Source organism: Diuraphis noxia, unplaced genomic scaffold (assembly GCF_037042655.1).
Source record: "Diuraphis noxia isolate RWA-SAM2 unplaced genomic scaffold, SU_Dnox_SAM2 contig0005, whole genome shotgun sequence".
Classification (NCBI taxonomy): Eukaryota; Metazoa; Arthropoda; class Insecta; order Hemiptera; family Aphididae; genus Diuraphis; species Diuraphis noxia.
The window spans coordinates 23,023,592-23,050,520 of record NW_028301715.1 but is presented as its reverse complement, the minus strand read 5'-3'; the positions used below and the strand labels follow the sequence as shown (position 1 = coordinate 23,050,520).

Sequence of the window (26,929 nt, the reverse complement as noted above, 5' to 3'; positions counted from 1 at the left end):
TTTTTATTTTTATCATAATATTTCTATATTACATGTTGCTGAATTTATTCAGTTTTAGTAAATAATTACATTCAATGCGGTTATTTTTTGCACTAATATTATATAGTAATATGCTATGCACCTACAAATTACAAAATATAAAGTCCATGGTTTATCTAACACTTAAGTCTTAAGTAATGTATATATTAACAGTAGTTGACTAATACTAAAATTATAAGCGGTAAAAATGGCGATATTACAATGAATTGAAGAACATTATTATGTATAGAGACAGACAAGTATGAGGTTATTTGACATTTTAAAGGGTAGAAGTATAATTCATACAAAATAATGTATAATATTAGAGATCCAACAGTATCTTTAACAGTATAATTATGTACATTTTGTTGTTTGGAGTTGATAACACGGAATGTATTTGTTTATTTGTATACAAAAAAAAAAAAAAAATTACAGTAAAGCATAAATAATAAATCAATGTTATTAATCGGATAATTGTAATCTATACCTAAATGCTATTATATAATAATAAAAAAAAAAATCAATTAACAAAGTAAAAATTGTTTACAACCTACAGACTAGAAACATTAAAGTAGCTTTTCCCTTTTTTGGTGTTAAAATGTTTATACAATGTGTTATAATATTCAGTGTTCAAACAGGATCTCTACCGGTAAGCAGACTTGTCAGATTAGGAGAAAACTATATTATAGTGTATAGGATATCATTATAATATCAAAATTGTTGCAATTTAAAAAAAAAATATTGAGCGACTTACTATATAAATAAATAATTTAATATAACATATTTCGTTATGACTTTGACGTCGCGATATGTCGTACCTATATTATGTTCTTAAATATGCATATATAAATATTACACAATTTGCAACCGTCGTAGAGTTTTGAGACAATTAAAGGGAAATTGATAAAATTCAAGTACAACATGACCGAGGTTCCACACAATTGGATATTTTCTCAACGAAAACTCAATAATAAGCGTGTTCAACGAGATTTTCTAAACGATTGTGAACCGACAACCGTTGCTACGTTGCTGTTGGGTTGCATGTTTTTCATTACTTTCATGGGTTCATAAAACTCATCGGTAGTGTATACCGGCGTAGAGTTTCTCATTGGACCGTTGCAGTTATTGTTCTTTGGTTGCGATTTACGCCTTAAAAAAGGTGATGCCTTTTTGCTGTTTATTTCTTCGATTTTTTGTATTATCTGTTGTACGCCCAAAACCGGGTCCGCCGCCGCAGTCAACTCGCATTTGTCATCTGAAACCATAGTTCACGTAGGTACATTAGACAACGCATTTATTTATAACATTGCAAATGCGTTTGTATTATAACCTTAACTATATAGAGACTAATAGAGTAAACTGATTTCTGATAATTATATTTTATTTATATTTTAATTTAATAATAATATACCTATAGTATTATAATTTGAATATAACTCGCCATATTATTTAAACTGACTTGTGATAGTTACCTAACATTTACGCAATAAATTTACATGAGTTATGACTTTTATTTGGTAAATTTATTTAGGTACATGCATGAATTTTCTATGCAATAGATCTTACTGAAACATCAATAATATGTATATCCAGTTGATCAATTATTTCCAAGCAGCCTTAAGAAGTCTTATTATTTATTTCATTATTTGTATCATTAATTGTGTATTGAAATGTCTTATAACTAAAAACATTAATATTAAGAACTACTCTGAGATATTCTTACTTTAAACCCAACCCCCTACACACGTCACACACCCACACACACAGCGGTAACCAATGATTCACTTTCCTACCAGAAAACACACACATTGTACAATAAATACATTAATCACTCCGCTCAGAATTTAAAGTCTCTAAATAATGCGACCGGTGTAACAAATATTATCATTTTGGAATTTTAAATCCAGTAAAACCTATTTATAATAATAAAGTCCTTAAAACCCTTCCTTCGATATTCCTATAAGGTCCTTATTTCTGTGCTGAAATTCCAATCTACCACACTGGCGCCTAACGATGGATCTGGTAAAACATACTTGTTATTATATCGTAGCTTGTTTCCTTTTCGGCAAAATAATCATTGTATTCGTTGTTATTTTGATCTTCCTTGATTGATACGGGCACCGGTATGTTGCTTGGGATATTGTAATACGATGTGTCGCCATCCCAAAACTGTTTATCGATCTAAAAAAATAAACATAAATTTTTATCAGTACCAAAAAATCGATAACGATCAGTTAACAATATAATCGAAAATACCAGTAGCCAATAATAATAATAATAATAATGCAGGTAATATAAACCTTTGGCAACATGTCATTTTCTTGTTTGGACTCGTCGATAAAGTGGTATATCGACTCAATCATGTCCACGTCGTCGGTCCCGTTCTCGTAAAGATTTACAGGTCTTATGATAGGATTCGGTTTATCATAATAATAATCCTGTGCGGTAGGGTCTACGATAGCAGCAGGGGGCACGGGCAATTCACGGTTAGGCAACAGCTCCTGTTTGAAACATATGGGAGACGATGGGAGCTGTTCCATTTCTGGGGTAGACGGCTTGCTGCAAGAGTTGTTGATGGCTTCGATCCAAGATTGCAGGTCATTTTGGTTTTGAGCTATGAACTGATAATTGAGAAAAATGTTCAAATCCACGATTAGTACATAACTATAGTTTATAATATAATATGTGTTTAGATGTCCAGATTTTCATACCTATACTTACATATTATTTTTATTTTTATTTTTATTTTTTTTTTTTTTGGGGGGGGGGGGTGGGGAGGGGGAACAAATTTAGTTTAACTCCAAGGAGAATTCTAATTCGACACATATTTTTTTTTGATTTCTGTAGTCTGCAGGATTTTAAATTCAAAAAAATAATTTTCCTTTTTTTTGTATAATATAATATTATTTAGCGAGTACGTATACGTCGTATACCGTATACCAAAGTAAAAGTAAAAATATAATATTCATAAAATTCATTAATTTTTTTTTTTTATAGTTTAACATCAAACTATTTAATTTTATTCAACTTATATCAAATTAACTAAAAAAGTGTTTCAATCAATAGGTTTTTTCGAACTTTTGCATATTATTTATTTACATCTATACTATCAATACTATCAATAATCTTAAACAGTCAAGTAAAGTATTTGAATAAAAATAATAAATAGTATTTAAAATACTCTTAAAAAAAAAAAAAATGTTTTAGAGGTAGCGTATTATGATTGTTTTTTATCTATATTTTATTTAAACATTGATATTAAATTCAAAATAAAAGTATTCTTTGCAAAATACTAGGTATCTATACATTTTATGTATTATATTATTTATACCATTTATGTATTTATGATTGCATATATTTAATTTTTTGTTTCTTTTTTTTTAGTTACTTTTTTAAAAATTAATTTATTAAGGTTCTATATACAATAATATAGGTAATACCTGGTAAGTCTTCTTGCCCGGGCACACGACTTCGAACACCCAGTCCTTGTTCCGGTTGCCGCCACCCGCCGCGTCCCTAGCCGTGTACCCTTCGAGGTGAACGACCAGGCAAGGTTTCAGCTCTTTTTCGCCGTTGTACACGTACATGGTGGACGACAGCACCGCGGCCCAGTACTTCTTCGTGTGGTCGACGAACAGTATCTTCTCGCGTTTCGTCAGCGGCCCGTACTTGCTTGCCGAGTACTTGACCGCGTTCGCCGACACGTAGATCACCTCGCTCTTTGAGCTCTCGGACGAGTCGCTGTTCGACCGGCTGCTAAGGCTGCTGCTGCCGTTCAGCGCCGACTTGTTCAACAAGCCCGTCGACAGGTTGCTGTTGTCGGCGATGCCACCGCCGTTTGGCGCGCTGTGCCGTTTCGCGTTCAGATGGTATTTGGACGGCGGACCGTACCCGTTGCAGTCGGTCACGAAAGTTTCGTAATTGAGTATGTCGTCTTCGTACGGCACGTTGTTGTAGATCGGCTGGTTCGAGCTCAGTTCTTCGTACGCCGCTTGCTGGTGTAAGCACGCGAAGCTGTTCGACTTCATTATCAGGCCTGCAACGAAACATGATAATATATATTATATCGATCGTTATAGGTACCCCGCCGGTTGAATAAACTCAATCGATGCACATATATTATTGTTGTTATGATTATGAGACCCCAATAAACATTTTTAAGGAGTTATGCTTAGGCAATTATTCGTTCTTTACGGTATCTATAGTCACTGTTCGTCTTTGTGTAAACTTCCCCAGCCATCGCGTATTATGATGCACATGACGTAATTTAGTCATTCGATCAAAATATTCAAAACTAATTTATGAATAAGAAATTACTTCTGACAAAAATTTAAGTAGGTACTCTGCAAGTACTTTTTAGATGCATAAACAAGATTACTTTGCATCATCAGTCTGATGACTTTTCAAGTTCAGCAAATTCTAGATTTTGCTATTATAGCTATATGGTCGTTCTGGTGAAAAATTTAGAGAGTTTGCAAATGCCTTTTAAAGCAGAAAAAAAATCAATCATGCCATTCCTTTTCGATAAAATAAAAAATTTACTGGGCGAAACAATTTCAAAAAGTAATTTTTGATGATCCTGCCTACCATTTTAAAATACTACAATTTTACCTAAAGTGTAATTTCAATATTGATGTACACGTTTTTAAAAATTATTATTAATATATAAAACTATATAGACTTTTTAATATATGGACTGCGTGTCTGCACTTCCTCCATACCCTATACCATAATATGTTATAACATAGTATACTAGGTGCTAACTTTGTTAAAAGGAGATAGTCCATACCCATGTAATATAATGGAATCAATAAGGTATATGCTATCTTCTTCTAAAATGTTGTTATTTTTGTTGTTGAACTATCCTATCTCTCTCTCTGCTATCACTCCATTTATTGATAGGTCTACGATTTAAAATCAGTTGATATTTTGGAAATAAACAAAATATAAGTAAGAAATTTTAATGTTGGATGTAATCTATAATGGATGAAAACCTCAGAATTGAGATCACCGCTTCCTTTAAAATATTAATTTACATTATAAACATAAATCACATAATATCATATCTAAACATTATAATAATATGTTAAGTATTTTTGGTACTAAATAGTTTGATGTTTTTTACTATTTCTCTTGTAACAATGTTGATGTATAGAAAAACGCGTGCACAAAAGACATTGCATAGAATTGTTAAAATTAAATTCAAAATAATTATATCAAGAGTTGACACGGTACGCTGCACGTATTCTTAAATTATTATATTATATTATTCTTGTAGTGGGTATTTTGTAGGTATTTATCAGCCTACCATCGCTATACACCTTACCTGTGGCGTCGCTGCGTCGGCATGAAGCATTGTGCTGTGGGTTTTTGTCGTTTTTGATATCGTGTCAACATTTTACCTTGAAACACATCATGTCACGATTGAAATAGGCGACGAGACAACGCCACAATATTAAAAACTACCTCTTTATGTATTCATATCGTGTGCATTATATATAAATATATATACATTTTTATTTGATGGGTACCGAATCTTCTTTTGCAAATAGTAGAGTATATATTAAGACCTACCGTTATTTGCCAACGCGGTGAAAGCTATTAGTGTACTAGACATATTTTCCATTATCATTTCTGATTTTAGAATTACCGAAAAAATAGGAGGTACAAATTAAATATGACAAAAAAATTGCTAGAATAATCACCCTTTGAACGTCCGTTCATGTCCATGTATGGAGTCCTGGCCGGTGACATTTCCCTGTTGGTGAGTTTTTCTAAGAGTTGTTGGCGTTGTATTTCGGCTCGTTCTGAAAGGGATTCGGCAACCAACACCGTTTGCAAATATAGAGCCACATCTGTAAACAAAAACAGATAAAAATATATTTAATATTCAATAATTTCTTGACCCGTGTACATATATACGTATATATAATTTATTTTATCAGTCATTTTTACGCTTATTTCTAACTTAAAAAAGGATAATAAGTTTCTATAATTATTAATTACGAACAAAAATCGGAGATCTATTATACAGCGCTGCATAATACTTGCATTCGTTCGTTGGATGCGACTCAGTGTTATGAGTCATAACTAATGGTAATGAGTGAAGAGGAAAACAATTGCCAAGCTGCGTCATCCCTAAAACGGTATAGCCAGTTATCAGGGATCTGCAGATATCTAAATTTATTTTATAAACGTTAATATATAACTTTTTTTGCGACTCAATAGTATGCAGCCCGATATCGATATTATGGTAATATATTATTAACTAAACAACATAAAAATTCGAAAATTATATTTATGCTATAACCTAAACAAATGCTTGTTTTTGTTCGGTCAGAAACCATGTGACATCATTTAGGATAAATATAATTATAAAGAAGAGAATAATAATTATTAGTTATTTAAAACTATATTTTAGTATTTATTTAATCATAATTTGCCGTAAAAAAAATACAATAAATAACATTAAAATTAATTTCCAATTTAATGCTTCATGTTTGAAAGAAAAATATTATGCTAAACAATTGTCGGCTGATCGTGATTTGGCAACGTTCAGCGTTGCTTATTACCGTAGGTATCGTGAATGATAATAAATTGCACCTCATCACATCGACCTTCAAAATGTATTTATAAATAAAAAAATAAATGGTTCTTATACTATTCAATTGATTACAAAATAATTTCCGATATAACAAAAAATGTTTAGTTATTTAAATCGGATGAAACTGACGTATTAACTATATTTAGGTACCTGCAGGTACCTATATATACAATAAGCAGAATTAATTCAACCGTGTAATGAGCTTGATGTCAACGACTTTGAACTGTGACTGCAATATAACTATATAAGCATTTATTTCTTTTAAGTGCGTTGGCTCAAATTGTAAGAAAAATACTTAAAATTTATTAAATACATATTTAGGTAATAACCTAACCTACTAGGTATTATAAGAAATTAAATTGGATTTTTTTTTTTAATAGGACTCAAACGACTTTTTGTGTTTTTACAATTACATTAAAATAGCCAATCAAAAATCTAGCGTAATCACCAAGAAGATTTTATTTTTAATGAAAAACTATAATACATATTACACGCAATACTCAACTTTCATACAATACTCAATGTGTACCTACATATTTATATAGTTCAATGGTATATTCCGAAGAATCTACGAGACTGCGTAATTTTATGTTATATATAGTAACTATAACAAGAGTAAAAATATGTTAACTTTCACGTATGTTTACTAATAAATATTATATATACACTATACATCATAAAAAATACAAACGTATAATTAAAAAACTGTTTATTATAAATTTAAATTTATAGAAATCAATAATATGTCTATACCTACATTATATTAGTTTAATATTATATAATATCTATAAGCAAAATGTTATTTAAGTTTTTGCATACGCGTTAAATACCTATACCTTAATCCAATAAAATTGCAAAACATATTTCACTAAATATTTATAACAATCATATTTTTATATTACATTATCGATTTGAACAATGTCAATAATGATCGCATTTAAAATTTAGTATTGATACCTACACGATTAATTCTCATCATTTATTTTGTATTCATTAATTTCAATTTTTTTAATAAGTCATATTAATAAACAATTGTGTAACGTAAATACTTAAAAACCACATTTTACCCTATAAAGAGTTGACACCTTGAATTTTGCGAAGGAAAGAACCGGTCCATTAAAAAAATCAAGGAAGTTCGAGTGCCTGCGCATGTTTTAGCAGAGAATTGTATTACTATACTTTGTCCTTTTCAAATTATAAATAGTATAGGACTATAAGATGAATATGAATAAAACAAATCTTTTCAGCATAATAATATAATAATTTCTTTTTTTAAAATCTTTTTTATAATTTACTAAGAGCTATAGTCTCATAAAATTATTAAGGTTGACTGTTAGGTTAGTCTTTAAAATAAACTATAATTTGAACCCAACTAATTTTTTAGGTATAATAGTTTGTTACCAGTATACTTATGGAAATCTAATATAAAGAAAATAGTAAATAATAGAAAAAGGATTTTTAATGAATTTAATGATACGAAAACTTTTCTTAAAAACAGCTATCATTTAAATATTCTATGTTTATTTTTGTTAGGAATTTTTGTTAGATGATGATGAAATTATAGCGAATGGTGTAAAACTAACAAAGGAAGTTAAACGCAAATACTTTTGCAAATACATAATTTGTTTTAATAGTCCTAAGATAATTTTTTACTAAATACTCCTTGTGATGCACACAGCTAGTAGTGTTAAATGAAGCGCAGGCCATGAATAAACAACAAAAATTAAAAATTTGTATTTAAATACGTTTTGTAATATTATGACAAATGCCTAAGTCATATGACGTAAAAACAAATATTACGTAATTCTCATGATAGATCACAGAGCTTAAATAATTCGAATAAGATAAGTAAATATATATAAATACAATGAATACAGCCAATACAGGTAACTCTTTTAATATTTTATGTTTTCAATTATTCCTACAATCACAATATCCTATCTTATGACCCGGAGTAGGTATAATGCACATTTTTTTAAGCTTAAAATAGATATTATTTTTTCAATTAAATTACATTTACAAAGATACGCCAATACGTAAATTTATAATTTAGGCAATCGAATAGTTATAATAATAGTTAAAATTTTTTGGAATGATTATAGTTGCCGAAAACGAAAACAACTTCCTACGGTTAGAGGATATGGTCATAATATAAGTGCTTGTTAAGGAATCCTTTCCAGCGCATACAATACTCGTACTTGTGGTTGTTACTTATTTCTGCAGTTGTTCTATGATAAAAATGCCACACAAATCAGGACCGTGTTACACACTACGCGTTTGGCAATTTTGAGTATTTGTGCAATTGTTTCAAAGTGGTTATCAACGTTATACATATTATTATATTTTTTCGTTTAATCCAGCGCATTCGTAACAGCCGCTCTCACTTTCTAATTTACAGTCGGTCCCATACACACGTGCGCACATAACTATTGTAGTATTATAAGTTATCTCATTAGCATCGTAAACATTGTTAATTGTAACTTTTATTTCATGTTATTATTATTTTTTTTTTTTTTTGTGCCGTGACAAACCTTTTTCTGGACAAAAATCTTCGATGGCGTCTACACGACGCATACCGATCACAAACACATACACACATACTCACTCAGTATAATAGTATACTATAACTACACGCACACAACAAAAGCGACTCATTGTCCACGTAAATATACAACTGCAAACGACGTATACCATACACGTCCGTCGATAATGGTTGCTGGCGCTGGTCGATTTGTACACGTGGACCCTAAGAGGCATATTAAAATAAACATATATATAGGTAGGTATTACTTATACTTGAAACGGTCTTCCACCAACAGGACTCGACACGAGTGGAACGCATGTGTACCTCTATATATGATATAAATGTACGCATAAGCCATAAACGTATAGTAGTTCATCCGTTCATAGTGTTTGAATGTATTATACGCACTTAACTTTTAACAATATTAATAATCCTGCCAACCCGCGGGTGACCCCGACAACCATTAGCGTTGAATAGGGAGGAGGCCTCCAACTAAAAAACGTATCATTCCCACGTTTGAAAAATATTATAAAAAACATCTTATTTTATTAAAGGCATTCAATTCAAAATTTTAAATGTCAACACAGTTTTGATTTTTCTTAATATTATAGAGATATTATGTTTTGTTATTTTTCCAGAAAACTTATTATATAATTTGTCTAGCTATATGTTTTTCGCAGTCTTATAGGCCCTACATTTTGGTTATTGCACAAGTCGAGTTTAATATTAGTATATGATCATGACAAGCAAAACATTTGAAAGCTAGATAAAGCTTATCAGAGAGGGGATGTAAAATTATGAAGTTATTTCGACTGTCAATTTAAATGTAAGATTCCTTTAAATTTAACCATTTGGTCAATGCAAATCGGCGGAGACTTTCGCGTAGGCCACAAACCGGACACGCATAAGCACGCACTAATAGATACGATAATCATACTAATCGGGTAAAATATATTATTATTACAATAATAATTAATTATTATTCGTCTTCCCGACTATACACACATATCGCTGAGCTCAGTGTATTAACCCCGCGCGACGGATACATATTATATTATTATGAATTATTATAATGTCTCGAATGATGGCGTTGATTAATACGAATGCACATAATATTACATATGTATCGTATAACATTGTATTTATATATATACAACATACACATATATGTATAACATAGAGATACGCCGTGTAAACCAAACCGAAGAGATCGCGGCATGTGGGAGCTCATAATAACAATAATCATAATAATGAAATAGTTTTTTACGAACGAAAAGAGTACGGCCCGCGTAACAAGCGTAGTCTTCTCGTCCCAATTGAAAACAATGAATTCAAACATCGGCTTTAATTGATACCATTACGAATATAACATATACATAAAGCATTCTACAAAACCACATCGTTGGTATTATATTAAAGATTATATTATATCTATATTTATTATAATATATAGGTAGTTATACTTACAACAGTTCTGATTGAATACATCACGACAAAGTTAATTATCTTAACCCTAGGTACCTATATATATATTGTTTTTTTTTTAAATATCATCATTCGTCAAGTATATAGGTATCATATATAGATTAAGATAGAAAGCACAAATAAAATAAATTATGTAAAGTTTATATTATTATGTACCACGAAAAATACTCTTAAAAGTTAAGTGTCGAAAGAAGAAAGAAACGAATCTAATTTTACGCTAGCGTATATTTAAAAAAAAAGTGATAGCATAACAACATATAGGATATGTTAAAAAATATCAGTGCTTGAGAACTATCTACTGATCATATTATATTTTACATAACCAACTCGTTAATATTTTAACATTTACTACGATCCGACCATCCGACAAGACATTAATTATAATGATTTGTCCGGTACCTATATACGCCAATAATATACGATATACGTGAAATAGAATGTGAAAATAATAATATATAGATAGTGTATAAGCCTATACAACAATGTTATATTATATAATGAGAACGGTTTACTAAGATTATAATTTATGCTGATTTTTTAATATTTCTTGAACCCATCAGCCGAGGGACCTACCTGCAGAAAATAGTTATTTTATCTTACTCTTTTATTACAAAAGATATTTTTCACACCTAAGCCACTCTAACAATATTTTAACAGTTAAAATGTCTATCAATAAGATGGCTCACTTCAAATTTCGATAAGATTATATTTACTCTTTTGGAATTTTCAATCTGCAAGTCGATTAATACTCAATAAAAATTTGAAAAGATTTCCGTCTCTGTCGTACATGCAAGTTGTTCATTTTATAGTGTCAAAATGTTATGATCTATAGTTTACCGATTATGCGAGTATACTGTATAAATATTATAACAACCACACCCATAATATTAATGCTATTAGCTTATGTATGGAAGTTTTGCGGAGTTGTATGCTTTTTTTGAAATACGCTCCTATCTTAGTTATTGCATGAACAAACCGATAAATTATTTACAAGGTACTACTTTTCGAAATTGCTTCGAAAATGTATATTGTATGTTCTTCGAAAAGAAATATTTAAATACAAAATAAGAAGTTTTAAATATTTTAATACGAAAATGTGTACAACCGCATAACTAAATTATACATTTATTTAAATCAGCAATTATCAAAAATAGAGATTTTAATATGTAAATTTGATAACATTTGAACATGGCTAGTCATACGATATTAACATCAACAAATTTCATAACCATAAAAAGAGCTGAAAGAAATATTGTTAAAGTATATAAACACTAAACAGTACTGCAGGTATATATATATATATATATAACTATATAAAACATCGTCCGATAACTTATAGAATGGTTCGATTGTAAATTTATTTGCAGCACGATAAACAAAATCCAAAAATGGTAAGAGTTGTTCAATTTAGAATTTATTTATAATTGCATATGCATGTTGTACATTACAGTATATTTATAAGAATTTAATTTTCTTCTATTATTATTTTTTTAATTTCTTACCATAGGTAGATGTAAAAACAAAATGAAAGACACAATTTTAGTTATTTTAATGGTTGCATGATTTATGTAAGGAAATTTGTAAAATACAACAAAAGAATAATACGCTATTTTTTACATTCGTGACTTGTGAGATTCCTACAGTAAACTGTTTTAACTTATTATAATCATTGCAGTGTTTATTATATACATTGTACCTATAAGATTTCCCTAAACTAGCATCGGCTATACGTGATAATATGTATAATCCTACAAGGATAAATTTTGAGATTAGAATTTTTAATAATGTTGTTTTAGTCTTCTAAACTATCCGAAGAAATCAAGTATGTATAATATGGTAGATTATTAATAGAATATTCTGCTCAATTATTAAAAACTTTAATAAACACGTGAACGTATCATCTAAGTTCAAATTTTCGACTCAATTAAATTTTATTATTTTGTAATTATAAATCGTAATAATTATATCGAAATTACGTATCATACTAAATTTTAGTTGGAGAAAAAAATGATACATTTCATTCCAGCCCAACAAGTATATGTGTATATATTTATTTGTCGTTTATTTTAAGTACCCCAGACATGAATTATTTTTCAAACATAAATATGTTCAAAAACGAATAAAAATATAATGAATATAAAAAAGATTTATTTATTTCATATATAATTTAAGTATTGTTAACGCAATTTTTATTCGCATATCATGTCATTGGATGTTTCACATCTTCACGAAAATAGGTTTAACGAGCAATAACAAACAGCAATGTGCCTTAAATATTTGAAAATCGTGTTTACTTTTCGGGCTAATTTTGTGCGAGCATAAACATCGGAATTCTTGAGCAATGTCGTTCGTTGCTTTTTTCTGTGCTAATTTGCGCGCGTACAATTTAAAATACGATGTATAGTGTATACATCATATCACTATATAATATATATATACCTACGTCTAGGTACATTTATATTATATATATACATAGGTATGAAGTTTATTGAATTTCTTTTCGGTTGGCTTTACGCAATACAGCCATTTCGAGTAACCATATAGTTAACATAACACTCAACTCCCTGATAAATATGTATATGCATATACATTTTTTACAGATTACTATATAATTATAATACCGTTCTAAACAGTGCTGTAGCATGTATATTATAATAAAAATAATAATATTATCGTACCTATATGATATTATGCAGTAGGTATATTGTTGCTAGAAGCTGTGCGCATGGTGTGTTCATTACCGGTTACCTCGCAGTCTCGCACGACTATAACTTTTCTTGAGTATATAATATGAAATATAATATAATCAAACGTGTTTTAAACGATGATTCGCGTTATATGATCGCCCGAGGGTGTACCGCGGCGACCGTTTCGTGGGTATCCCCAATTTCCCGCGGGATCGCATAATCATACATAATATTATATTATTAACCAATATCCTATACTCTGTCTGGTCAGCTGTTCAAAATTGGGCCACCCGATCTCCCGCTGACGCATTATTAATTGGTACCGAATTTCAGATAATTTGACGACTTCTTTTGATTTCACATTCGTCGAGTTAACCGCTCTCCGCGGTGTACCGAGTTGTACCAATATGGCAATCTATAGGTATACTGACCAAGGTATACTCTAATATTATTATACCTATCCTATTAAACGTGTACCTGCAGATTTGTATCTACACGATATCATATTGTTGACTTTCGATTTGTATACAATATAATTAGGATCATCGATGGTCTCACATTATATTTTTTCATATCTGTTATTAGATGGTAATCGCTATCGCAGTTATATATGACACACGCGAGAGCTATATAATATAGCGATATATGCTACAGAAAATAATTACTACCTATAACATTTTCCCCATTTACTCACAGTTTAGCGAAAACGTCTACGATCATATCTCATTTTATACTCGAAGATTAAAAATATATTTTTTTTTACTTGTATCAGCTGGGGATTTTCGTTCCCAGTATTTTCCTCGTTTCTGAAGTACGCATTACAATTTACTCTAAGATGAGTAATAAGGACTCCCACGGGTCCGTGATGCACAAAATAATATGTTTACTACCTAGCGTTAAAGCTCTACATCATGCTATTTTAGATTGATTTACGCCAGTGTGTCAATGTTTACGGTGAGTTGACGTTTATAATTGAGAATATTTATATATGCATACGGTAGAGGGCGTTGGATGCCAAGCTATATAGTATAGGTCATCGAAGTATAGGCCAGTTATGGGAATAAGATTTTTTTTAAACGTTACAAGGTAAGAATATCGCCTTGTTTTTAAAAACTGCTACACCATCAATGAGAAAACCAATTGCATACCTATATAATTCTCATGTGCCTATACGAATAGCCGATAACAATAATTTATATCAGCGGTGGAATATGATGACAGGACGGTTAAAAAAACAATTATTAGTAAACAAATGAAGGCTTTTTACGGTTATATGTTTTCTCGTCCGTCGTAAATCGTCTGAAACTCTGAAATCCGTCGACGCATTCTGTATCGTATACATTGCAGACAATGATAACATTATACATAATTTCGACAGTAATAGTGTATGAGTTCAGAGTCTGACGATTTTTAAAATACCATATTACTTATTAGTTATTAGTATCATAACGTAAGAGATTTTAGTGGAATTAAGCCTTACCATAAACCTAATGTATATTATAGGATTATAACATTATAATATAGTCTTAGCTGAAGCGAACGTCTCACAACTTGGTCCTAGTGCAGTATACCACCCACGCCACTAATTATTATTATTATTGGACGTGCGTGCCAGAAGAATAAAAATAAACGTTATCTCACAATTGGTCTCACGCGAGAAGGTCAATATGTGAATATTAAAAAACCGTGTGTCATAAGCCACTGTACATATACATGCGTATGTGTATATTATACAAGATAAATAGCCCTAAACACTATATTATGGTATACTATGCTATTACGAATATATTTATTATTTTTAATTCTATTTTATTTTTCATTCTATTTCCTACAAGAAACACGTCCTGCATTTATTGAATAGATACGAGTTACGGTACTTTGTCCGCCGGGGGCATTTCGTTCCATATAAACGTTAATAAATGAAAAACATTTTTACGCGTTACCGTCATAACAACAGAGAATTATATTAGATCACTTTCATTGGTACTTATTATAATATAATATTATATATATATATATATCGTAAATAATATTATACCAGTTTAATATACACAAATAAGTATCCAATTTTTTAAGATAACAAACCGACATTGTTTAATTTTATCATTTATCATACAGGAAGAGGAAACATTTGCCAGGCTTGATATTAACTAGTCCCTGGGTCCAAAATCTGCAATATCACACCAGAGCCCACTCACAACCGATAATAATTACGCAATTCGATATTCAAAATTTTAAACACTATAATTTAGTATAATTATTAAATCCAATGAAAGTAATTTCATGACACGCCATCGTGCACGCGACAGTCTTAAACGTGTCATATAGCCATATAGGTACTAAATGATATTATGTAAAATTAATAATTATGTTATGATGGGCGGATCTATACATAACAAGGCAGTGTTATTCCATTTTCCCGCGTTGACTTTACACGGAAAACAGGAAATCTATGGCACTGCACTTTGTATAGTCAATTTTTATTTTCATTATTGTTTACTTCACAAATGCCACACACTTAGTGTATAAATTGCAAATGACTATGCCACATTGCCACCTATTTAACACCAGTTTATAGTTTTATACCGTAATTTCCGATATGACGATTAATTAAACATTTTAGTGAAATGATAATTATAATGTCGGAAATGTTATAAATGTAGATACTATATATTATTGACATCATACCAAATATATACCAAATAATGTTTTATCATTTATCCCTCGATTTTTCCCCTTTTTAAAGTAACAGAATACGCAGACAAATCTTGCAGCATGATGACAAATAATTTTCATTTTAAAATTTGAAGGACCTGTAGGTATAAGATACAAAATATTTTAAATTCAAAATTAAGTTAATAACTATATCTATGGTATTTCATAATTATATTATAGCCACAACAAAGTTATATATAAATTGTAAAAAAATATATTAAATGTAGTAAAAAACTTGAAAAGGTACTTAATTTTTTATATAAACAAGATGAATTTAAACAAAAATAAACTTGGTATGATTAATGATAATTTAAAAATTGCAATACTTAAAATTTAAATACTTTTTATTCGTTTAATTATTTATGCCATTAAACTATACATTTTTGATTGACGTCTTTCGTGTTATTGTTATTGCAATTATATTTTGAATTTATACATCATTAAAATTAAAAACCCACGAGAGTGTGATAGTTTACTTCGACATCAAAATAAATTGTTACTTTATATAGCTTTATGCAACTGACATGCGTAATTTGTTTTTATATTTACCCGAGAATAAAATTCCAACAGAGTGTCAATATGATAAATAAGATAAATATATTTTCATTTACTCTTAAGGTAAAAATTTAAATAAAATATGATAATCTAAATTACCTACCTAGGAATATAATTTATAGGTATGTGACTACCACGATTTAAGATTAGGTTAGGTTAAAGTCACTGCGGGACGCTATTAAACATAGGTCGTTGTGCAACCTGTATATCTTAAATCGTGGTGACTTCTAACTATACGTTGATAATTAGTTTTTTTTATTAAGGCAATTTACAATCGGTATAAAATTATAACAATAAGCAAATTTGATATTTATAATTAAGATTAAAATAATATAAGTAACGTGCAGAGGAAGAAACCCACTGGTACTGGTACCTCTTTTATTGATTTAATAGGTCTCTACGATATTTACGCTAAAATAATAAGATAGAAATTTAAAAAAATATTTCCCAATTATTATTTTTGGATAATACCATTAAATATGATTTAAAACGATAAATCATGGTTATTTTAATTTGACGATGTCAAAAAATATTCTGCAAAGTACAGAAAGATATTTTTACTAAATAATATATATTCTTTAGGTAATTCCAATAGTAAAAAACAAAATATATAGGCATAATACTAAACCGCGAATATGTTATTTCATTTTATTTAATCATAATTTTTACAGCAAAATTATTATTACAGATAACTAACTGAAATGTTAATTAATCAATGCATTTTAAATTGTAATTCTCATTCGAAGACATATTTTGTACTTCTTTTATAATATACTATCTATATTATTATAACTGGCTATCATACAATTTATTAATGTAAAACACTAATTAAAATTATTCAATATTATGTTTGCTAGTCAATTTAAATGCGGTACACCTAATTTTTACGATGTATAGAAAGTTTCGTCCTTTCCAAGGCAATAACTCGAACAAGTTGAAACGTATTCAAAAATCATATCGAAAACCTGCAGTAAATATAATAGTATCAGTGATGATGTGTATCAATACATATTATACACTAGCAAATTGTATTTGTAAATTAAATTCCTAAAGAATATTTCAATGATAATCTATTCAAATTCAGAAGCATAAAGGAAATACCATTATAAATTATAATATTGTTATATACATATTATTAAACCGTTGGTAGAATTCGAAATAATATGATATTACATATTTGATTCGTAGCTTTGTGCGTTAGCGTCCCCTGAGGGCTTTTCGAGACCCGCAGAGTGCAGACGTAACCCAATGCGATTTAAATTATTTATGTATTATATACATCTAGATTGTGACCAACCAGTGAACATACAACTGATTGGAGGGTTTTTTTTAATGATCTCTTTGGTGTTAAACACTAATATTTTATCGGTCACCGACAAATTAGACTACGCGGATAGAGGGGAGTTATGTAAGTCAATTTTAGTATACAGGCCGATTATTTTTCCCGATATAAATTAGCTGATACCTATAGAAATATTCGTAATACATGAAAAATATGAATATAAATCTGGTTTCTGCAACAGTATACTTATATAATTTATAAAATATCAGACAATTATGATTAAGTATGTATAAAAATGAAGGGTTTTTAGGTCAATTTAAGAGTTTAGACACTATGGAGAAATGGAGAGAGGTGAATTAATGATTTTTGTTGAATAATATTTGAAATTTGTATAATAGCGGCTACGCTTAACTCGTCCCGTTCAAAGTTGATCGTTCATAGATCACAAATTTGCATCAACAATTTAAGTAAAACATTTTAGTTATTGAACGATCGTAGATCGCCGTTTAAAAACCGAAATTTCATGGTGTTTTATTTTTAAAAAATCCCCCTATACATTATATCATTTAAAGATGTACCTACCGAATAACGGTTTTTCGAAAAACATTTGTATTATTATTTATTTAACAACATAATAATATACCATATATATTTCGGTAATGTGTGTACCTAGGCGCACACCTATATTATTATTATATACTTAAAAAAAATGCTATGCGCGTCCCGTAACACTGCGAATGCACCTAGCATGTTATAATAGCATGTCGCAAGCTATGCAGCCGATGACGGCGGTTTATAAAAACAGGTGGAGGATAGGACGCAGGTTATTGTGCCGCCTCGGGGTCGGGAGGAAGCCGCGAATCGCGATTTCCTGCCGCCACTGTTGAATCTATAGCCGAGACAGCCAGACTGGTTTTTTCGTCGTTTAGAAAGGACAATAATATTATTATGTGTATTTTGTTAAAATGCGATATAGGTATGCCGGTATGCGCATGTTTTAGACGGCGATTAATTCCGAAATGCACTCTTATCGAGTTGATTAATAAAAATGATGACCGAAAGAAGTTAGATAAGCCCGGTACATCCGTCCCATTTCGCCGAACGATTTCCCTAAATAATAAACAGAGAAGAAACTTATGCAATTTCGTTTATCCTCCCCAAATTAATAGTAATACCCTACGCACAATATACTAGAATCACAAAACCTGTTTTAAATTATAATATAAGAGCATAATTAAATAAAATAATTATGTACCTTTAACGCGGTATGCCGGAAATAACATAATATGACTAAGCTCCAAGACCTCTGGTGATGCGTGTCTGCGTTAACAAACGAAATTCACCTGCTATCGCATACGTATACGATAGGCAATAGATAATATTATTATGCGAGACGAAAGAGATTGATTAATATTATGTTATTATTATGTAGCAGTATACAGGACGTATCGGGGTATATAAATATTAATTTATATATTTAACAACTATCGCCCGTGCAGCTGCAGTAATAAAAACTATACGGAAAGACCGTGACAAAAACGAGTTTACGTCTTAACGAAAAAAAGAAGAAACAATCGACTCGTTGCACTATAATAATAATCCGACAATAATTAACGTTTTTGTTTACCTGGTTTGCGTGAAAGTCGCATAATATTGTATTGCCGATAACTCCCATTTGAACAGTCCTCTATGAAATGTCCGAGCACTATGTCATAATGATATAATATTATAACATTGTTCTATACGGAAACGTAATATGCGACTTTAACGTATATCCTTACTCAGAAGTACAGGACCAGATAAGATTTCGACTCGTGACATTTAAAATACATCGTATAATACATACATATTATATGTGTGTGTGTTGTACACGAAAGGAAGAAAGTGGTTGTTAATGTTCTTTAGGATCTATACGCGTTGCATAAGCTTGAACGAAACGATGACCTTCCGCTGATATGCGCGCGCGTTTGATTTATACTGTCGTCGTCGGTTGTATGATTTATACAACGCGGAAAACGTCGTTCAACTCTTATCCCGAAGGTATAATTCGGCGCGAATACTCGTATATTACATATATAACAATATTAAAAACCCAGCCGCCAAAAAGATTGTATTAAACTAGTAATAAAGCTTTAGAATAACAAATATATTTCACGAATATTATTATGCTAAAAGGAATAAATAATAATAATTGTATTCAATTTATCTGAATATTCATAACACTGAAGGCAGTACCTATAATCCAAAATTTAAGAACGTCATCATACATCTGACAAGATTGAACCCACCTATTATCAAACTTTAAATTAACAGCATTAGGTACCTGTTGAATGAAATTTCGGGAGGGGCTGCAGCCCATTAGGTCATCCCTTATATACACCACTGCATACAGCCATAGGTATTAAAATATCATAAAAATAGCAAACTTCGCGACACAGGTCATGTTGTTGACGTTAAGTTTGATACTAGGTAAATTCATTCTAATTTTTAGTACCACATATCATAATGAAAATATAATAATGTTCATATTATTTGTGCCAATATTAAATTTAACAACATACGTAGGGTTGGTTTGTAAATTTGGTATGTTGCGATTCGATCGGAGAGAAAACAAATAGTGTGCTGGTATCCACGTGAAGTGTTAGTGTTTTTGGCGTTTTCGTTTACAAAAAAATAACTGTACATACGTCATACATAGGGGGATACGTAGTGACAAGTAATGCACGCACATAGGCGAAACGAAACGAGACGACATACGAGTCGACAGTTATTATGATGGAAACGATTATAAATTATAATATTATAATTTACTAGTATATTATATTATGGAAGCCTATCTAACGTTGTAGATCATCGTCGTGAGACAAATGGGGTTTTTTTTAAACTTATTATAATAACGCAGATATACTATTATACATTTTAATATGACCAGCACCCTCGATGGTATAATGTATTTTTATAATATCACGATATTATTTGTTAAACAAGTGGAAGTATTTGATTTCTGTAAAGTAGACGATAATGTAAATAATATATATTGTATAGATTTCTACGCGGTAGATCGATGACGATGATGAGGTGTATTAAGTGTCATCTTTACCTGTATCGTATATTATATTTACGTTTTGACGCTTCGATTTGTGTTCAGCAGTCGTCGAAACTCGCTACCACAATATTAATTGATTTATGAGTCCTAGTATAGTCTGACTAGTATTCCAGTAACCTATTTTCACATGACGGTTTTATTGACGGTCTATGATCCGAGCATCTGTATCTGTTTTTTACATACAAATGTAGGCATCGAGCGAATATGTCACGTCTTACCGTAACTCGTAAGTGATAATTAGCGCTTCTAGTTTTGCGATTTAACCTTTAACCATTTGTTTTTTATGCACACATGGCAGATCACGATTACACGACAATCGGACAACGTAATCGAATATAGTATTCCACTTACCTATATAAATGCGCACGTGTTAGGTACGAGTACTTTAAACATTATTCATCTTGCACCTGTTTTTTGACTCTAGGGGATCCCTGCTTATAATGACCGCGATTGGAACGGAAAATAATATTAACTTGGTAGTTGATATTAACCTAGCGTCTGTAATACGTACAGAAGTATATAATATGCGACGCACAGAACTGTCAGAACTCATCAACATAATATGTCATATACCCATATACGATGTACCAATCTTTAAGTCATAAAAAATATATATATTACCGACGGCCAAGGTCCGAATATATCGCATTAATATATTGTTAACCTCACGGTCGTTTAGTTGCACGAATAGGTATAATTTCATAATGCTCGTTTAAGATTTATATTAGACAACTTACTATAGTAGACTCTGTAAAGTAACCATAGTGACACTATTATAATATGCCACTGTCGCTGTAAATGTCAATTCATTTTTACCGTGTTTACCATCTATCATGGAAAACGTATTTCTAATAGTAGCTACTGCAGTAAGTACACGTAAGTTGAATTGACATTATTATTATACACCCAATTAAGTTTTCTAATGCTATAAATATCCTGCGTTTTTATATAAATAAAAGAAGCGTAATTTCTACGTTGTCAATATAATATTATTTTATTGTTGGCAAAAGTAATAGTAGGTACATAATATAATGCTGTATAATATTATTATCGTATTTTAAACTTGAACAATCTCCAGCTAGCGTCTTCATTCGACAGCGCGGCTTTAAAATGCACAGAGAAAGTGGTCGACTATAACTTTCCGACAAACTGCAGCAGCCTACAGCGCGCGGTCAAGTCGTACACTATTTTATGATAATTCGTGAAATCGCATCACAATCGTGTTTTAAATGATTTAATATCGGTTAAAGAAATACGTGTTTTTATTGAAGTCTTCAGTATAATAGATTATTGCCAGATGCGCAAATTAAGTGTTTTGGCATAATACTCCTAACCAACTATGTTCGACAGTGACATAACTATTAACTATACGTAATATTATTAAATTTAAACCCGAATTTAAATATAAAGTGGAATATATTATATATATATAATACTAGTTGTCTCTTGTCTACTTGATATATTTCAAGCTTCGTATACGGATTCATGTCGTTACAAATTACAAAAACAATTTAACAGACATGCACCTCGATCGATATTAATCGGTAAATTCGTAGGTGTTAATTATTATTATATTATGTCCAATGCACTAGGTATGTAGTGAATGAACTATGTGTTTCTACTATGTTTTAATGCACTGCATTAGATTTTAGTACAATATACTGTTATAAATTATAGTATTATGTAAAATAAATTTGTATGAATTTTCTAAGGTAATAAAGATCTAAACTTATAAAGTTTCCAGAATATATTTAAAAAAATAAAGTCGCAGAAACCTACCTAGAGCATTTCTAGTTCATCTTTATAACCCAAACCAAGGAATGTTAAGCCCGTTTTTCAAGACATATTTTGTTCAGTCGTTTTGTGCAGTACGTGCCACGAATATTAATTGCTTTTCCTACATAACTTACGTGCATTATTAAATATGCACTACCCAAAATAATATGTTCATCCTTGACTCATTACATTATTCCTAGAATATTTGCTTAGTTTCAAAGAATCAAAAATATATTTTAAACGTGTGATAAGAATAATTCGATCTTGTTTAAAGACAAGTTGACGATTGTAGTACGAATACCTATCATCTATTGTTTACAAACCCAAAGAAAAATAACTAGCGCGGCAATGAACATCAGTCGTCATCAAACAAACCACAGTATAATCATTTTAGATTACAACTTACAGCCTCAACAATATGTCAGAAATGAACAAATTATTGCAAGTCACAACTCACGGTAAGTTAATTAATAATGTAATATGACTCTTAGTTTAATGAAAAAATACCCGTAAAAATAGTAAATAGGTACAACAGTTTTGCAGCAAGTATGTATTATTATATACTGGTATACATCATGTTGTAAACAAAATATAGTTACCTAAGTCGATTTTTTTACTAAAATCTGTTATTATAAAAATTAGCCGTACTATAAGGCATAATATCATAATAACGAAGAAAACATTAATAGTCGTTTCCTAAATAGGTTTTGGTAAAACAGAAAGTATTTCGATAAAAATGAATGCTGGCTGTCAGTCTAACTTATAATTATTATTGTTTGCAGAGTAAAAAAATTTTGTTTCCGCTGACTACCACAGTATCTTTTTGGTTACCTATTTAACACGTGATAGTTGGCACTTGATATTACATTATTTTATACATTATCATGGTTTTAATTCGTTTAAGTAATGTGTAGTTGGTAACTAAATAGCAATTATAAAACAATTATTCGTTATAAATTAATTAATTATGTTAGTTTAATAATTTAAGCTTCATTCGTTTGGTAGAAATAAAGAAAAGTAAAAATTTTAGCAATTGAAATAATTATAGGTGTTGGTTAGGACTAATAGTCATGCTAACAATTAACATTCGCGTACCATAATCCATTAACATATCCGATTCATATCAAATATGTACCTAATTATTAAAATAAGAGTATAAAAATGTTTTTTAGATAATAATCGAAACATTATAATTATTTCAACAATTTCCTTATGTTAATGTATGACGTGTTTATTAATTCAATACAACGTTAGATATAGAATGTATTAATAAAAATAAACAAGATATTATAAATTTATAAATTGAAATGCAGTAAGGAATCATAACTTTTAAAGTACACAGAGTATGGCAGCCTCATAAGCTGTGGGCGGTACATGGATATGCTTATTAAGTAAAAATAATTCGATATTTAATTGTTGTAAATTAAATATTTGTTTTCATTAGGGTTTTGATTATTGAGTACATTACGTATGAAAATACACATATCAAGAGTAAATTAATTGAAATGTTTAGGTACTTAATACTCTACAATATAATTAGAAAATAATATCTATAGTTTATCACATTTAATCTATCAGTACTTCATAATTTTTTTTTTTTAGAACCTTTAGTTATTACTTTATAATTATCGTTAGATTTATAGTTACTTATCTAATCAATTATTACAACCAATGATTGCTATTTTTCATTAAAATTTTCGTTTTTACAATTTTACTACTATTTGTTGAAAACGAATAGATATAGTGCTTGGTTAACACTGTACTGTATAGTAGGATTAGTTTCCAGCATATTTTGAATACTTAGGTATACCTAGTTCTAATTATTCTGCGTTTCATTCATCTAAATGAAGCACTATAGTACGTACATCCATTTTTCCTTATTCGCCACAAAATTACTATTATATAACTCTTCACCTACAGGCCACAGGATATACATTAATCTAATAAACTAATGCTAGGTTGAATGAACAATTTAGTGGTCCAATAAAATTTAATGAGCCAATCATATATCACTTAATTATGTTTAAGAGATCACTAGCTCACTATTGATCCGTTAAATTTTTAGAGATTGTTCATGCAACCTGGCATAATAATGATATTAGATGCGGATGATGAATGATAATCATACTTTGTTTTGGTGACAAATCTAATAGATTATTAATTGCATTTATTTTATTTTTAAATAGTATTTAGTAATGACCTGTTAGTATTTCATTTCTTCCAAGGTTGTAGGCCATGGCGAAGGGTCGTTGTAGATTTCGCTATATAGAGGTATATGTATAAGCGAACACAACGCTTTTCAGCCTTTCATCATCGGAGAGATCGGTAAAACGCACGCGTCTCGAGTTAGTTTAAATATTAATGGGATTAAAATATATAAAGAACGATTGTAATAAATTAAGGGACAAAAATCAAAAAGGTCAGAAAAAAAACGGTTTCGTCAAAATAACGCGCGCGCACCACAACACACGCGGTCGACGAGGACAAACGTCTTTCTCAATAGTCACAGCGATACTGTACTGCTGTCTACAGAAGCGCTGGCCGCTGAGGCCGCGTGCGTGTTTCTTTTCGCCGGCTTTCAATTTTTTCAACCTCCCACCGACTGACGCGACAACACGACCGGCGGCGTTGTTATGTTATAATAATAATAATGTTTATTCGATGCCACGGCAGTGGTAGCTGACTGCTGTGACGATATTGTCATTGTGTGCGCCACCTACCAGTGCCGGTGTCGCAGGTTTTTAATACCCTCAAATATTTTTACTGGGGGGGAGGGGTTAAAATTATCCTAGGTTAGGATACCCCCGGGAAAAATATACTAGGATATTATTACCCCCCCCCCCCCCCCCGGTAAAATTGATCGACAGGGGGAGGGGGAATTTAACCTAGGATAATTTTACCCCCCAAATAATTTTACCGGGGGTATAAATATACTAGGTTTTCTTTACCCCCGGTAAATATATCCTAGGTTAATTTTACCCCCGGATATTTTTACCGGCGGTAAAAATCGCCTGTTACACCGGTGCTAGGATGTAGCTGCAGCTACGGTATACCTAAAAATTAAAATAGCCAACAACTGATATCAATATATCATCATCTATAAATGTGTGTTATTCTGTGGTGTATGCAGTGGCGAAGCAGGAGGGCATTTAGGGGTTCAACCCCCCCTCCCTCGCTATGGCAGCAAAAACTGATACAGTGATAAACTGCAGATAACTCATTGGTTTTGATCATGAACTAAGATATATATAGTATACTAAGTATATTTTAGTCCGTGGTTTTTATTGTATAATGTAGTGTCGTAATAATAATACATAAATACACATTAGGCACTGGCACCACAAAAACAGAACGCTCTATGACAAAAAAGTACGAATTCAAACAGTTAAACGATTTTAGTGATGTGGAAAAAGATAACCTCGCCCCCTTAAATAATTCCTAGCTACGCCGCTGGGTATGTTCAACTGTTCTAGTCTTTTGAACGTATGGTAGAATTTTGAAATACTTTTGATTTATTTAATTTTTAATTTTCCATGTACTACACTATAATAGTAGAACATTGAACATTATTATAATATACTATACCTATGTTATTTAGAACGTTAATATTTTTAAAATGCCTGCGAAATGAAATATTTATACATGCAAAAGTTGTATTCTTTGCTAAAGAAATAGTCATGATGAATACAAAATAATAATGTTTAAAACTTTTAAATTTATTGTTAATAATAATAATATTAATAACCATAAATTATTATTTTTAATATTTAAACATCAAATAGGATTCAATCAAATCCTAAAGGAAATATCGACTCTCATCCCCTCTACAAAATTTCACTATACTGAAATAAAGTTTGAGACATATTAATGCACTTGGTGTCTTGGTATTAAATTTATATAAAATAAAGCTAAACCGAATACAATATGATTAACAATCACATGTTATATAGATCAACATATTGTGGAAAAGTACTTTACTTCAGAATTTAAAATAAACAGTATTAATTATTATTATTATTTTTTGTTTTTGTAACGATGAACCCCCTCCCCGTCCGAAATGATTTTATTAGTTGCGTCACTGGTAAATAGTAAGTACTTCAATGATTCATTGAAAAAATTTTAATTTAGTAATTTTTTAGTCTTATAATACTAAATAAATTCCTTTAACAAAGACGAT

The 26,929-nt window shown here is 30.4% G+C and overlaps 1 protein-coding gene across 1 annotated transcript; it reads right to left on the bottom strand.

The window, feature by feature from the left end:
* On the bottom strand, positions 1–25,284 carry LOC107166009 (uncharacterized). The gene is made up of 6 exons (XM_015514484.2): positions 24,953–25,284; positions 5,724–5,873; positions 3,459–4,054; positions 2,319–2,639; positions 2,052–2,199; positions 1–1,273 (listed from the first exon to the last, which is right to left on the bottom strand). Exons 1-6 carry the CDS (start codon positions 24,987–24,989, stop codon positions 999–1,001), a joined length of 1,527 nt encoding a protein of 508 aa, XP_015369970.1. The 5' UTR covers positions 24,990–25,284; the 3' UTR covers positions 1–998.
* Positions 25,285–26,929: the final 1,645 nt, after the last annotated feature.

Bases quoted from the DNA above. Each gene is read 5' to 3' on its own strand.
- LOC107166009 (XM_015514484.2), bottom strand. From the start codon at position 24,989: ATGGCCTACAACCTTGGAAGAAATGAAATACTAACAG. The intron at 4,055-5,723 runs GTGATTATTCTA...GTTTCGTTGCAG, and splicing joins CATGAACGGACGTTCAAAGG to GCCTGATAATGAAGTCGAAC. The intron at 2,200-2,318 runs GTTTATATTACC...TTATTTTTTTAG, and splicing joins AAAATGACATGTTGCCAAAG to ATCGATAAACAGTTTTGGGA.